Genomic DNA, 15,565 nt, shown 5'->3' with positions numbered 1-15,565 from the left:
TTTTTCCACGATCCAGTGGATGTTGGCAATTTGATCTCTGGTTCCTCTGCCTTTTCTAAAACCAGCTTGAACATCTGGAAGTTCATGGTTCACATATTGCTGAAGGCTGGCTTGGGGAATTTTAAGCATCACTTTACTAACATGTGAGATGAGTGCAATTGTCTGGTAGTTTGAGTATTCTTTGGCATTGCCTTTTTTGGGGATTGGAATGAAAACTGACCTTTTCCAGTCCTGTGGCCACTGCTGAGTTTTCCAAATTTGCTGGCATATTGAGTGCAGCACGTTCACAGCATCATCTTTCAGGATTTGAAACAGCTCAACTGGAATTCCATCACCTCCACTAGCTTTGTTCATAGTGATGCTTCCTAAGGCCCACTTGATTACACATTCCAGGATGTCTGGCTCTAGGTGAGTGATCACACCATCGTGATTATCTGGATCATGAAGATCTTTTTTGTATAGTTCTTTTGTGTATTCTTGCCGCCTCTTCTTAATATCTTATGCTTCTGTTAGTAATCCTAAAGGAGATCAATCCTGGGTGTTCATTGGAAGGACTGATGTTGAAGCTGAAACTCCAATACTTTGGCCACCTGATGCAGACAGCTGACTCATTGGAAAAGACCCTGATGCTGGGAAAGATTGAGGGCAGGAGGAGAAGGGGATGACAGGGAATGAGATGGTTGGATGGCATCACCGACTTGATGAACGTGGGTTTGGGTGGACTCCAGGAGTTAGTGATGGACAGGGAGGCCTGGCATGCTGCTGTTCATGGGGTCGCAGAGTTGCACACGACTGAGCAACTGAACTGAACTGAACTGAACTAAATTAGTTCGTTAGAACTAGATCTGATGCAGTATTCCCATAATTTCACACGCTATGTTATAGTGTTAAGATCCAAACGCCTTGGAGTACAAAAGCAATAATCAACTAAGGGACCTTGGCCAAACACTCGCCATTGCATATGATGGGGGAGCTGACTCCACAAGCAAATGTTAAAAGTGTTTTCATTAATTTCTTGCATCCTGGAAGGTTTCCTCAATAAGAGAAAATGTTAAAGCATATGAATTTCCTCTTCTGGACATTTGCTGCTCATTAATAGCTTACATTTGCAGGATGTTTCTCTGCTTTTAGGATATAAAAAAGCTCTTCTCTATAAAAGGGTAATTAAACCATTAAGGGTTCCAATTCAACAAACACTTATTAAATAAATTCTATGTAATTCACAAAGGGCTCTTAAAAGTGGCCAGCATGTAAAAGCTAAAATAACCTGCTTTTACTTTAACAGAGAAATATATACATTTTGGGGGAAATCAAACCATAAAATTTACCATGGTTGAGTATTTCCCTTCAGTCTTGATACTTCTCATTAGAATTATTCATAGTCTCAAACTTAATGAATAACAGGCTAAATATAAATTACTTTTCACATTGATCAGATACTGAGGTTTCCACTCAGATTTAAAGGAGAACAATTCTGAGCCTCTTCACCCCAAATTTCCTTTCTGTTCTTTTTCGTGCATTCTTTTTCTAAACAATCTCTGCTTTTTATTTCTCATTTTTAGTGATATTATAATCACACCAGAAAATCTGGAAAACAAATTTTTAAGAAGAAAGGGAGAAAATTGTGTAACTCTTACCTAATTACCCATAGCATTTTGCTGCACTTCTCTTACCATCCCTAGGGGTTTTTAGCTTGTTTAGCTTTTTTCACTTTTAAATGTTCATACTCATGCTAGCCACATAATTTTAAGTCTACTTTTTGAATTTAAGGGTATGTCATAAGCATTTTTCCCTGTTAGTAAATAGTCTTCAAATTATGACTGCCAAATACTTGTGACTACACCTAATTTGCTCAGTACCCACCTATCATTAAACAATCAAGTTGTCCTTTTCTAAGGGGCCACTTTAATGGAAGCTGTGTGCTCACACCATGAAGGCAAATGTCTCTAAGAACTGGAGGGCATCCCCTGCTCCTTAGCACTACTTCTTTGGATAATGCCTGGGCTGCTGTTTGAACTCAGTCAGCGCCTTGGCTAACAGTCCACACCACCACGTTCATCTGCAGCTGCTCTTAAAGTCACAGAATGGGAAGGGATCTTCTTGATTGTCTAGTCCAGAGGTCCCCAGCCTTTCTGGTACCAGGGACCAGTTTTGTGGAAGACAATTCTTCCACAGACCAGGACAGGGCTGGGGAGGGGGAAGGTTAGGGGATGATTCAAGCATATTACATTAATTGTGCACTTTATTTCTATTATTATTACATCAGCTCTACCTCAGATCATCAGGCTTTAGATCCTGGAGTTTGGGGACACCTGGTCTAGTCCAATCCCGTTTTCATCACAGATAAGCCGCACTGAGCTCCTGGTACTAGTGGTCAGTCTAGAGCTGGCACTTTAACAGCAAGACGCCCAGATAACATCCTGCACCTCTGCTGCCTCTCAGATATTATAGAACATCGAAAGCTTCCAAAGCAAGCAGTGAAACTGTGGCATAAAAACTGAAGGTCCCAACTCTACACTATTTTCAGGCCCAAGATGCAAAACCCTTTATTTCCTGCTTGTTTGTTTCATCTTCTCAAACACACTGAAAACGTATCATCACCATGGTTTTAACCTATTAAGTATTATCTGGGGAGGAACCCCAGCAAGATTTAATAAAAGGTCAAAGAGCAGGGTAGGGGAAGCCATCATCACTTGGCCTCATTCCAGAGTGGTTAATTACATTTTATCTGCTGAAATTATCCTGTTACTTTAATCAAATATGGTAATAATTATCATTTCTTATCTCTGCTCACTTCAGGAATGCAGCTTCAATTATACCACTCCTGTGTCCCACCCCCAAGGGGTTGGGCAGAGAATGTTTCTTTTCATTTGTGTCTTCTTTAGAAAAAACCCTCGTAGGTGGAAATACTTAAACTCACACAACAGGGAAAGGAGATGGGGAGAAGGGACAGATGATTCATGGAGTTATTCATTTTCCAAAGGGATGCCGTTCAGAATTTCTCTAATAACAAGTTTCTCTTGTGTATTTTAAATGATTTAATTCTCCTTAATTTTACTTCGGGCTTCCCTGGCATTGGCTGATAAAGAATCCAGCTGCAATGCAGGAGACCCCACTTTGTTTCCTGTATCGGGAAGATCCGCTGGAGAAGGGATAGGCTACCCACTCCAGTATTCTTGGGCTTTCCTTGCGACTCAGGTGGTAAAGAATCCACCTGCAATGCGGGAGATTTGGGTTTAATCTCCAAGTTGGGAAGATCCTCTGGAGAAGAGAAAGGCTACCCACTCCAGTATTCTGGCCTGGAGAATTCCATGGACTATACAGTCCATGGGGTTGCAAAGAGTTGGACACAACTTCTAAGAATCACAATTGCTGCCTTAAAATGAAGTATACTTTTATTTGAAAACAAATGATTCCATAGGTCTGGGGAGGGACCTGAGAGTCTGCGATTCCATAAAGCTCCCAGCTGAGGTTCCTGCCACCACAGCTCCACAGACTCCACTCTGAGGAGCAAGACTGCAGGCAATTCCATGGCTCGGAACCACTGGTGACAGGTGGGTTTTTAGTATAAGGAAAATCTACGATGAGTACTACTGGGCCTTACTACCAAAAATTTTCTCCCTGAAACTCATCTTCCTCTCCCCATTTCAATTCAAGCTCATTTCAGTTTTTGAAAATATAGGAGAATCTGTCACCTGCCTATGTGATCACCGACCCAATAGACACGAGTTTGAGCAAACTCCAGGAGACAGTGAAGGACAGGGAAACTTGGCATGGTACAGTTCATGGGGTCACCAAGAGTCAAACACGACTTAGCAAAACAACAACAATGTCCAATGACACGCCCACTCTTCCACACAGCAGGTTCTAAATCTCAGCCTTTTCTGCCTCTTTCACATCCATAGTTAATGTATTACCAAGATCTCTTGATTTTTATTTCACAGTACCTAACAAACTTGATTTTTTCTCCCATTTCAAAGCTATCATCCTCCAAGAAGTTCAACTACCAATGGACTCTCCCCCTCTAAATTTGATATGTTCTTTTCATGTATTCATCAATTTATTTTTATTACTATAATCCTATGTATTACATAATTTGCTGGTGAAGTGTTTTATGGGAAGTTCTATGAAAATTATAAAGATAGTAGGCATTTCCTCCTCTTAAATTCTGTATAGTATAGTTAATATCAAATATATAGAACTTTATTACATATACTTATTTCCACTTAAAGTTTCATAATGACAGAAGACTCTATTGATCAATCAGGAAAATACGCTTTGTTACCCTGCCATAATACTGCCAGCAGAGATGGGGGTGAGCCCTCACTGAAAACTAACACTGTGAATGAGGAATCAGTGTGCCCTGGAATAATACAGCTGCCATGCTTGAAAACCTCTGAGCTTTGAGCGTCCTTCCAGCGGGTGACACAGTGACTGGGATGTATGCTCTGTGCTGTACTCTTCTCGGTACTGAGGGTGACAGGAGCTTAATGTCATTGCATTTACAGCTATCACAACTACATACGACTCTCTAGTACTTGACACCTTCTATTTGTTTGAAAAACCTGGAAGCGCAATGTTCATTTTGGATAAAGAAACATGTCCACACTTTTTTAGGGAGATCAGTAACAGGGTATGCTGCATTTGACTGCACTTCAGTATGACTAGATAGTTTGTGCTATTTCTGTGTTCCAAAAGGGGCTGTAAGTTTACCCAGATCTGGAGACTACCTCATTTGCTTTCATATAATGTAGTCAATCTTGCCCTCCTCCTGTATTGTATCGACGCTAGTGAGGGTAAAACGTCGGCCTGCAATACGGGAGACCCGGGTTCGATTCCTGGGTCGGGAAGATCCCCTGGAGAAGGAAATGGCAATCCACTCCAGCACTCTTGCCTGGAAAATCCCATGGACGGAAAAGCCTGATAGGCTACAGTCCACGGGGTCGCAAAGAGTCGGACACGACTGAGCGACTTCACTTTCACTTTCACTAGGCTTACTGGGTACAGTCCTCCGTGGCCTGCATGGCACTGGTTTCAAACTACCTTCCATCCTAGAAAGCCTACCAATCACTGTCATCCACTGGTCTTTTTCAAGTCTCCAAGGACATCTCAGGTGACACTACTTCCATGTAGCCTAGCCAGTTACTCCAGAAATCAAGTCTACCCTTTCAGGTCACCTACCACACTTTTTATGCCATCCATTTCAACGTTCTAGGACATTATTCCACACTGTCTTTCACTGCTGTCTCATTGATTCCCATGCGTAAGTAGGAACTCCACCATAATCCATATGCCCATAAGTTCAGCTCCACCAAATCATTGCAAATAGATACAGAGCAGAGGTAAGACCTCACAGAGATCATTTTAACTGATCTATGAATCTATGTTTTCCCCTATTTCACAAATACACCTCTGTTAGAATTAATATTGCAAGCTTAATATACATAACATATACTCTCTAAGACCAAGGTGAATTATACTATCCAATTTGTTACATATAATGAAATATTTTTAAATGAAAGCAATTTTATAGTCTCTTCTCAAATTCTAATTTTATATGTGATACTGATATTGATAGTATACAAAGGAATCTACCAGAAATTATTTCTCAGACTACCAAGAAATATTATTTCTCAGAACTATTACCTTTCCCAGTGGCTACACACATTAGGATCTTCAAGGTTCAGAGACCATGCCATCCTGATCCAGTGGCATAACAATAAACAGATAAAGCCCAGGCATGAGTTCGAGGAAGTAACCATTGTTCCTGAAGAACAACCTACAAGAAAAAGAAATTCAAATTAAAGATGCATTAAAATGACCCCCAAAGAATTCTTTTCAGTACAGTAACTATAAAGTGCCAGTTGTCACTAGGGCTGAAACATGAATAACGAGTCTTAGATTTAAATAGATGGGTCACCAGCTTTCATGGTCCAGGAGAGAGAGATATTTCTTATATTGTCAGGATGGCCACTATTTTGTAAATTACTAAAAAGTGCAAATCATCATTAATTGCCACCATAACAAAAGACCTTCTCATCCATGCCAGCCGACATTAAAGGAATCTACCAGAACAACTCAGGGCAACACAGGCTTCCAAATTCTCTCAGCAGGCATATTTCCCTTCTGGAAGGAGAGGGCACACAGAGGAATCTGGCCTCCTTTGTCCTAGAGGATAAATAATGGAACAGAAGGTCCATTGACTCAAGAGAGAGGCACCTCAGGCTTAAACTGAGGGTCATTCAGGAATTCATTCAACGCTCACTGAATGGCTACTCTATCCTAGGCACTGTGCGAACGCTGGGCGTGAAACACAGGTCTAGTTCTCGTTCCCGCCCCCTACGATTTTCATAATTTAGTAATCGTGACACACATCTCTTTTACTTAGTGCCTCTGTCCCATCATCTGCTGAACAGAAACTAAACCAGTTGTTTTATAGAGGTTTCTACATAGGTGTACAGATAAAAAGTGTAAAGCTGTTTGGAGGTCAGTATTGGAAAAAAATGAACCTGGTATTATTGTTGAGAGGAGGAAAGACCAAAAGAGGAAAAACAAATAGCAACACATCTACAAAAGAGTCAGGACCACAAAGGAGATAGAAGAGGGAGGAGAATGTTCAAGGCAGAGGGGACACAGGTGAGGGAAGATCAGGCCCACTTACTGAGCTCAAATTAGCTCAGCTGGAGAAAGATATGGGGTGGGGCACATCACCATGGATTTTATGACATGGCAAAGTATGTGAACCTCATCCAAGGATTACAGAGAGCTAGGGAAGGGTGCAGGGTGACATTAGAAAGATTCCTGGCTGCAGGGGGAGCATGAACCGCAGGTGCAGACTATTAGACGGAGATCAGGTGAGAGGCGACTGAGGGTGAAACACCGAAGAAACACTGGGGTTGCAGGGAACTGAGTGAATCTGGGAGTTTTTCAGGAGGTGAAATGGACAGAATTTGGTGACTGAATGTGGGAGTCAAGGAGGGATGCCTGTTACAGCCCCTTGAGTGGAGAGTGAGCCACTCATGGAGATGGAAGCACAGAAGCTCTCTTCCTAAGAGGCAGGGCAGGGTCATGGTGGGGGGAATTTGGCCCTTAATGAGGAGGAAAAGTTTGTCTCACTATATAAAATGGCTTCATATAATAATTATAAAAATAGACATGGAATTAGAAATAGCTGATCCAGGACCTCCCTGGCAGTTCAGTGGTTAAGAATCGGTGCTTCCAATGCAAGGGGTGGGCAGTGAAGGGGGAGAGGGGAGGGTTGATCCCTAGTCAGGGAAGTAAGATCCCACATGCCACACAACTCCCTCCAAAAAGGTGATCCATTTGCAAATTAAAAAGAAAGGAAGCATTAGCCTTCTTGTTGGTAAACCAGTGAAACCAATAAAAACTGACCAGATTATGGGGCCCAGCAGCTACTTTCTGGGTGAGAGCTGGCATTCTGAGAAGTTATACTAACTTTCCACACCATGCAGTTACCAGGTTTTAGTATCTGGGAACAAAATTTATTGAGTGATAATCTTGGGGTATTAAAAGGCAAGTTTATCATAAGTAATAAACAATACTGGCAAACACTGATCCTTAGGCAACAGTTTATCCTTCAAATTCAAATCCTTCTGTTCAAAATAGAACAATGAAGAAACATTCAATTCTTTAAAATCAAAACTGTTTATAGGCACAAGTATATATAGTGTATTAGTACTGTAGCCCACCAGGTACCTCTGTCTATGGGATTTCCCAGGCAAGAATACTGGAGTGGGTTGCCATTTCCTTCTCCAGTTATGACAGGTTATCTATCTCTGATCCACAAAGGCTAAAACAAAAGAAAATGTTTGATTTGGAATATGGATAAATGTCATGAAATCGCAGGATAATTAAAAGATAGTGTAAGCCACTATGAGAAGCAGTAAAATCTTTAAAAGGGGGATTCTAATCATCACGAAGTAATTCCAACATACAAAGCATAAACGACTAGCCAAAATATGGCTTATAAATTAATTCAAATTACAGATGTTTCTCACAGGCTAATCATCATGAAGTTGTAAAATCTGAAGCTTAACATTATATAATTAAAGATGCTATTCTGCTTAACAGGAATAAATAAAAAGTAATGATAATGATGATGATAAACAACAACAGCTAACATTTCCTGATGGTTCCGGTGTGCTAGGCACAGTACTGAACCTTTCACATGAATTATCTATTTAATCCACACAGTAACTTAAGTAGGCATTTTTATCATCCCCATTTCACAGCTGAAGACACATCATATATTGTAATGTTTTTCTCATCCATCAAAAAAGTAATCCTTTCATATACTATATTTGGTTGTAACAAATAAGCATGGCAAATATCTCTGTCTCATTGCCTTATCTATACCAGGTAAATATTCTGTTTCAACGAAGTATGAAGTATGCATCTTAACTTTCATCCTTTCCTCAGAGACAAAACAAGAGCCAGTCAGAAGTAATCTGCCATCCACTCACAAACAATTATCCCAAATTGGAAAGTTTATATCCTGAGTCACCATCTCAGACTCAACCCATCCATTTCCCAATTAGAAATGTTTAGTCTGTACAAAGTTGGAAACTGCTGGAAGCAATGAATCAAACTGCCAAGAAAAGGGAAGAGTCTGCTCTCTTTGAATGCAAAAATTTAAGCGTTAATTTGGTATCTCTTTTTGCTTTGCACTTGATGCACTGCCCTGTGAAGGCTTTAACCTTTCTACAGGGATGTCAGAGAAAAAAAAAAAAGAAATAGCAGAATTTGGTCATCTCCTATTGCTTCTGAAATTCAGCACAGAGAAAAATCAAACCGCATTGCAAAGTTGCTGGTGGTGTTCACAGAAGGGAAAATGTCAGTACATTTATAACAAAAGTAAATATATGTAGCTCATGGGGTCGCAAACACGACTAAGCGACTTCCCTTTCACTTTTCACTTTCATGCATTGGAGAAGGCAATGGCAACCCACTCCAGTGTTCTTGCCTGGAGAATCCCAGGGATGGGGGAGCCTGGTGGGCTGCCGTCTATGGGTCACACAGACTCGGACACGACTAAAGTGACTTAGCAGCAGCAGCAGCAGCAGCCTTATTCCCGGAGCATTTTCCAAATCAAAATTAGAAAATTAACTGAGTTTTAGAACAATCTACATTAAAGCATATAACGTTCAAGGCAAAAAAATTGCTAGATCAAGAAGGAAGGTGCAAATTCACACGAAGTGATTAAAATCACTTGAGAAAATAATTCAAATATTATACATGGTAGGGGGAGAAGACATTTTACAAATGTGCCAATGAGCTATAAAGGAGTGTAGAAATGCAACATTTCCCTGTATTCAGAAACAGGGGCGGTCCTTTTGTTTGTCTTGTCACTGATAGGCAATCAAAACAAGTGGATAGGGCATCACATATACTCTTTCCCTATTTGATTCGTTTTCTTTCATAGGGTTTGAGGAGTAAATGTGTGCACCTTTTTTTTCTTTGTGTCTACCCTGAAGGAAGAAAGTTCCATGAACATTTTTCTTCATTTCTGTTTTAAACTATATCATCTTGTCTGAGACTATAATCTGTCCACCTTAGGGTGTACATGAAAACAAACTACAATCCTTTAAAAATAGCATTATTTCAACTGAAAAAAAAAAGGCAACACAGATATGCTTTCTTGAAACAGACATTTTAAAAATATTCAAAACTCTAAATTGGTTGTTAAACTACCCCTACCTACCCAGTCTTTGCCTTCAAATAACGTTCCTTGTGGTTACGTTTAACAAAATTTTAAACATAAAAAAATAGTCATTTGCATGAACCCCCTGGTGTCAAACTTGATTGCATTCCATATCATTCACTTAATTATGATAGAAAAATCAAAACAGAAAATCAGTACAACTGATTAGCATTGCTAAAGTGCTCCTATTAGAAAGAGGAAACACAGCAGGCAGAGTTAACTCTTACTGCCTACTCTGAAGGCAGGCTTTGCCCATTCTGATACAAAAACCATAGTAAACAATCAGGTTGAATAAAATCATCACAATGGATGAGTCTGCGTTGTGATGACGGGGAGCAGTTTCTCTATCAGTGTGATGGGGGAAATAAATAATGGGGCGTTGACTTGCTAATTTATTTTTGCAACAACAGAAGGATAAATGATTCCAGACAATTCTTTCTGGCTCTAAAATTTATCTCCTCACTAGAAACATTAACTGCACACATAGAAATGATGTGAGCGCCCTCGCCCAGTGCTGTTTCAAGCTCACTACTCTAAAATGCTCTCGTAGTTCTCTAGATGAAGTGATTTATTACAAACAGCCACATTCTCATAATTTTACACCCCTCCCCCAGGGTACCAAAGAGTCACCTATCATGTTATCCACAAGTGTTAAAAGTGTTAGCTGCTCAGTCGTGTCCGACTCTGTGAAACCCCATGGACTGTAGCCCACCAGGCTCCTCCTCATGAAATTCTCCAGGCAAGAATACTGGCGTGGTTAGCCATTTCCTTCTCCAGGGGATCTTCCCAATACAGGGATCGAATCTGGTCTCCCACATTACAGGCAGATTCTTTACCATCTGAGCTACCAGGGAAGCCCTCATGTTATCTGTAAAGGATGTACTAACTTTACCTTGAACCACACATAAAGGCTACCCAGATGTGCTGTGTTCTTCCTGGAGCTCTGAGCCTGTGAATAGCATATCAGAAGTCCAGCTTCAGGGTATTTAAGATGTCAAAAGAGGAATGCTTGCCTGGTTGCCCCAAGAATAACCTCAGATGAAAACTTCCATGGAAATACTACTTCACTGATCAAAGGAATCCTTGAGGCACTGTCCTGATTTCTATTTTCACTGTCCAAAGCTAGTTATTTTAACAACATTTTACTTTACTCAAGCGTAACTATTCACTGGAGGCAGTACAATGCTATCCATTTTTGTCTGGGCATCCTCACGTCACGTTGCCAACATCAAATACCACACCCAAGATTGCTTCTAAGTCAAACTAAATCACACTGCAATGGCAGCCACCCAGAATTCCTTGGCAGCTTCTAAAAGCAAAAGGTAAATGAGTGTGGCTATTAACATTTAATAAAAGAAAAATATTCTCAAGTCCTATTGTATAAACTTAAAAAGGTTTTATAATCAACCAAAAAAATAAATAAAAACCTCTATACATTAGCATGAACTGGATATTCTGGCATTCACTGAGCACTTTACATCAAGCAAAAACTGGGCAAACCCCTGAGGATGCCAGCCACTGAATTACCTGAGGGGGCTCACACCACATGCAATGAGGGGGCCACAACAGACCATCTCAAGGAACAGCCATGATTAAGGATTAAGACTGAAAGAGCTGCTAGGGGAACACAGAGGTATAGCCTTACCTACTTAAGCAGCCAACCCCACAAGTGTAATTAAGTGGCATTCAGGGAGAGTTTAGGGGAGGCCAGGGTCACCGCTTATCATCAGCTCTGGAAAGTATCCTACAACATCCCTATAAATCCGTGTCCTACAACATATGGGGGGAATCCACATACAATATTCACTGAGGATCTAAGCACAAGCAACTATAAGGAGTATTACATCTTATAAGGCATGGTCTCTAGCTTTAAAGGTTCAAAATCTACTAGGGAGAAAGATTATAAATAAAATTATTTGCCAGATGAGTCAATGCAGAATGAAAATGCCTAGAGTTTTAAGAGGGAAAAAGAAAAATCAATGTGAGCAATGAAGGCTCATGAAAGAACAAACTTAAAAGAAGTTTTCAAAAGGAAAAGAACTAGAAATCACTGAGTATACGCCTCACACCTCTCAGATGTAATTTCATTGGCTGAGATTAAATGCTTTACCTGAAATCAATGGCACCCCACTCCAGTACTCTTGCCTGGAAAATCCCATGGACGGAGGAGCCTGGTAGGCTGCAGTTCATGGGGTCGCTAAGAGTCGGACACAACTGAGCGACTTTACTTTCACTTCTCACTTTCATGCATTGGAGAAGGAAATGGCAACCCACTCCAGTGTTCTTGCCTCCCCAGGGACGGGGGAGCCTGGTGGGCTGCCGTCTATGGGGTCGCACAGAGTCGGACACAACTGAAGTGACTTAGCAGCAGCAGCAGTGATTTAAGCAGGGCTGGCTATGACTGCAATGTCTGCTATCTGCCCTAGGCATCACTTCAGGATTAAAGGAAGACTTTGGGTTAAACATGAGTACAATGGGGAGGGGCCATGAGGCAGAGAGAAAAGTATAAGCCAAGCCTCAGAGAGGACAAAAGAAGGTCTTATAAGGAACTGTGAGCAGCAGTGCTAGAAAGGAAGGAACGCTTTCTGATGAAGGGGCTTGAACTTTAGGCTAAGGAGTTCAGATGGATTTTATCCTGTCTGCAGTGGAGAACACTTGAGTCTTGGAGCAGGGTGCATTATTTGATAACAGAGGCATTTTAGACATTAACACAAAGTAGGTGTTCAAAATCCAACCAAGGAAACGGCATCAGCCTCCTGCAGGGAAAATGGGTGCATTCAGGTTTGGGGTGGAACTGCCTGTCCAAGGTTGGTTGGTTGTCTAAGGAATAGGAAATACATGAGAAACCAATGAAAGAAAGCATTGGCAGATTTGGGAGAAACATAGAAAATAGGGTCAATATTAGGGAGAGTTATTTTGCGTTTAAACCATTTTGAATCCCAGTTATATTTTCTCAGTCTGGTCTATTTTAATCTCCCTCTGGAAAAAAAAAATCTCTTCTTTAATAGAAAAAGACTTCAAATACTACTTCTCATTCCAGAATTTACTAAATAAAATTATATCTATTTTCCTAAACGTCTCACAATTTCACATTCTTCAGTAACATTCCTACCCATTCTTCCTAACATCAGTGCAGTTCAGTTCAGTTCATTCGCTCAGTTGTGTCCGACTCTTTGCAACCCCATGAACCGTAGCACGCCAGGCCTCCCTGTCCATCACCAACTCCCAGAGTCCACCCAAACCCATGTCCATTAAGTCAGTGATGCCATCCAACCATCTCATCCTCTGTCGTCCCCTTCTCCTCCTGCCCCCAATTCCTCCCAGCATCAGAGTCTTTTCCAATGAGTCAACTCTTCGCATGAGGTAGCCAAAGTACTGGAGTTTCAGCTTTAGCATCATTCCTTCCAAAGAAATCCCAGGGTTGATCTTCTTCAGAATGGACTGGTTGGATCTCCTTGCAGTTCAAGGGAATCTCAAGAGTCCTCTCCAACACCACAGTTCAAAAGCATCAATTCTTCGGCACTCAGCTTTCTTCACAGTCCAACTCTCACATCCATACACAACTATTGGAAAAACCATAGCCTTGGCTAGACAGACCTTTGATGGCAAAGTAATGTCTCTGCTTTTGAATATACTATCTAGGTTGGTCATAACTTTCCTTCCAAGCAGTAAGCATCTTTTAATTTCATGGCTGCTATCACCATCTGCAGTGATTTTGGAGCCCCCAAAAATAAAGTCTGACACTGTTTCCACTGTTTCCCCATCTATTTGCCATGAAGTGATGGGACCAGATGCCATGATCTTTGTTTTCTGAATGTTGAGCTTTAAGCCACTTTTTCACTCTCCTCTTTCACTTTCATCAAGAAGCTTTTTAGTTCCTCTTCATTTTCTGCCATAAGGGTGGTGTCATCTGCATATCTGAGGTTATTGATATTTCTCCTGGCAATCTTGATTCCAGCTTGTGCTTCTTCCAGCCCAGCGTTTCTCATGATGTACTCTGCATAGAAGTTAAATAAGCAGGGTGACAATATACAGCCTTGACATACTGCTTTTCCTATTTGGAACCAGTCTGTTGTTCCATGTCCAGTTCTAACTGTTGCTGCCTGACCTGCATACAGATTTCTTAAGAGGCAGGTCAGGTGGTCTGGTATTCCCATCTCTTTCAGAATTTTCCACAGTTTATTGTGATCCACACAGTCAAAGGCTTTGGCATAGTCAATAAAGCAGAAATAGATGTTTTTCTGGAACTCTCTTGCTTTTTCCATGATCCAGCGGATGTTGGCAATTTGATCTCTGGTTCCTCTGCCTTTTCTAAAACCAGCTTGAACATCAGGGAGTTCACGGTTCACGTATTGCTGAAGCCTGGCTTGGAGAATTTTGAGCATTACTCTACTAGCATGTGAGATGAGTGCAATTGTGCAGTAGTTTGAGCATTCTTTGACATTGCCTATGAAAAATACCAATGTTTTGGCCTGTACAAAAACAACAACAAAGAAAAGCCCTATATCTCTTTTATAAGATACACTCTTTCCCTTTCATGATAATTATGTTTTGGCAGTACTAGTTACACCCTGTTGTTGTAGCCAGACTCCCAGATGGCCACCAATGAATTCTGTCTTGTGTAAACCCTTCTTACAATGAGTAGATTTATGTAACCAATGATATTATAAAACTGACAGAATATAACTTCCACACTTAGGTCATCAAAGGCACTACAGTTTCCATCTTGCTTTGTGGATCACCTCTGCAGAAAACCAGCTGCCATGTTATTAGGACACATCAACTGAGGCCTCGGGCCATCAGCCATGTGAGTGGATCCTCCAGTCCCTGTCAACCTTCAGATGACAGCAGCACTTGCTGACATACTGGCTACAACCTCATGAGACCCTGAGCCAGAACCACCAACCAAGCTTCTCTCAAATTCCTGACCCACATAAGCTACAAGATAATAAATGTTTGTTGCTGTAAGCCACTAAGTTTTGAAGTATTTTGTTACACAGCAATAGATACCCAATATGCCTATATTTCAAATATGGCTAATACAGAAAGTATTTTGACATCGAAAACAGTTCTCAAAAATGCCCACCATTAGTTGGCATCTCCACTATCAGTTGTCCATGCAAGAAACCACCCACAATGCTTCTGAAATCTTTTCTCTGCATTAAAACTCCTGTCAAGATCTCGCCATCTTCCAATTGCAGTTTAACTTACTGTGTCCTCAGAGGCATGACCTTACAAAGCCTGTGTTTTAAGGTACATCTGCCACTTTTCCACACAAAGCACTGTCCCAAATTATCCTGCTATTTATCCTTAACCATTTAACATTAGACTATCCAGAGGAATTGACCTGCTTCACAATAACTTAGACAGTTTATCCAGTGCTCTGTACAATGTCATTTGTAAAATATTAAGTGAATGGATTTTGGAATCTTCCCTAGGTAATTTTTCATCTACAAATAAATTTTCCTTTATTCCTAGTTTTCTATATTATCTTTGATTAGATGGTATATTGGAGAAGGAAATGGCAATGCACTCCAGTCCTCTTGCTTGGAAAATCCCATGGACAGAGGAGCCTGGTGGGCTACAGCCCATGGGGTCGCAAAGAGTCGGACACGACTGAGCGACTCCAGTTTCACTTTCACTTTCAGATGTATATAAAATTTGATACATTTTGTTAACACTTCATTTTAAAATAATTTCAAATGTACTTGAAAGCCATAAAAATAGAACAGAGACTCACCAGTTGCTAACACTTTGCCACATTTACTTTGTCACTATCTACCCACACATACATAGGCAATATATATACATTTCATTAACCATTTGAAAGTAAACTGAGTATAC

The 15,565-nt window shown here is 40.7% G+C and overlaps 1 protein-coding gene across 1 annotated transcript in view; it reads right to left on the bottom strand.

Moving 5' to 3' along the window:
• MEGF10 (multiple EGF like domains 10) overlaps nucleotides 1–15,565 on the bottom strand; it is a 184,239-nt gene that overhangs the window by 131,834 nt on the left and 36,840 nt on the right. Inside the window, exon 2 of the mRNA XM_005682686.3 lies at nucleotides 5,647–5,779. Coding sequence (XP_005682743.2) covers nucleotides 5,647–5,762 — 116 coding nt within the window. The 5' untranslated portion in view covers nucleotides 5,763–5,779. The remainder of the gene's footprint in view (nucleotides 1–5,646; nucleotides 5,780–15,565) is intronic.

This window comes from Capra hircus, chromosome 7 (assembly GCF_001704415.2).
Source record: "Capra hircus breed San Clemente chromosome 7, ASM170441v1, whole genome shotgun sequence".
In the NCBI taxonomy this organism is placed as follows: Eukaryota; Metazoa; Chordata; class Mammalia; order Artiodactyla; family Bovidae; genus Capra; species Capra hircus.
The sequence above is the reverse complement of the archived record's forward strand: the minus strand, read 5'-3'. Positions and strand labels throughout refer to the sequence as shown.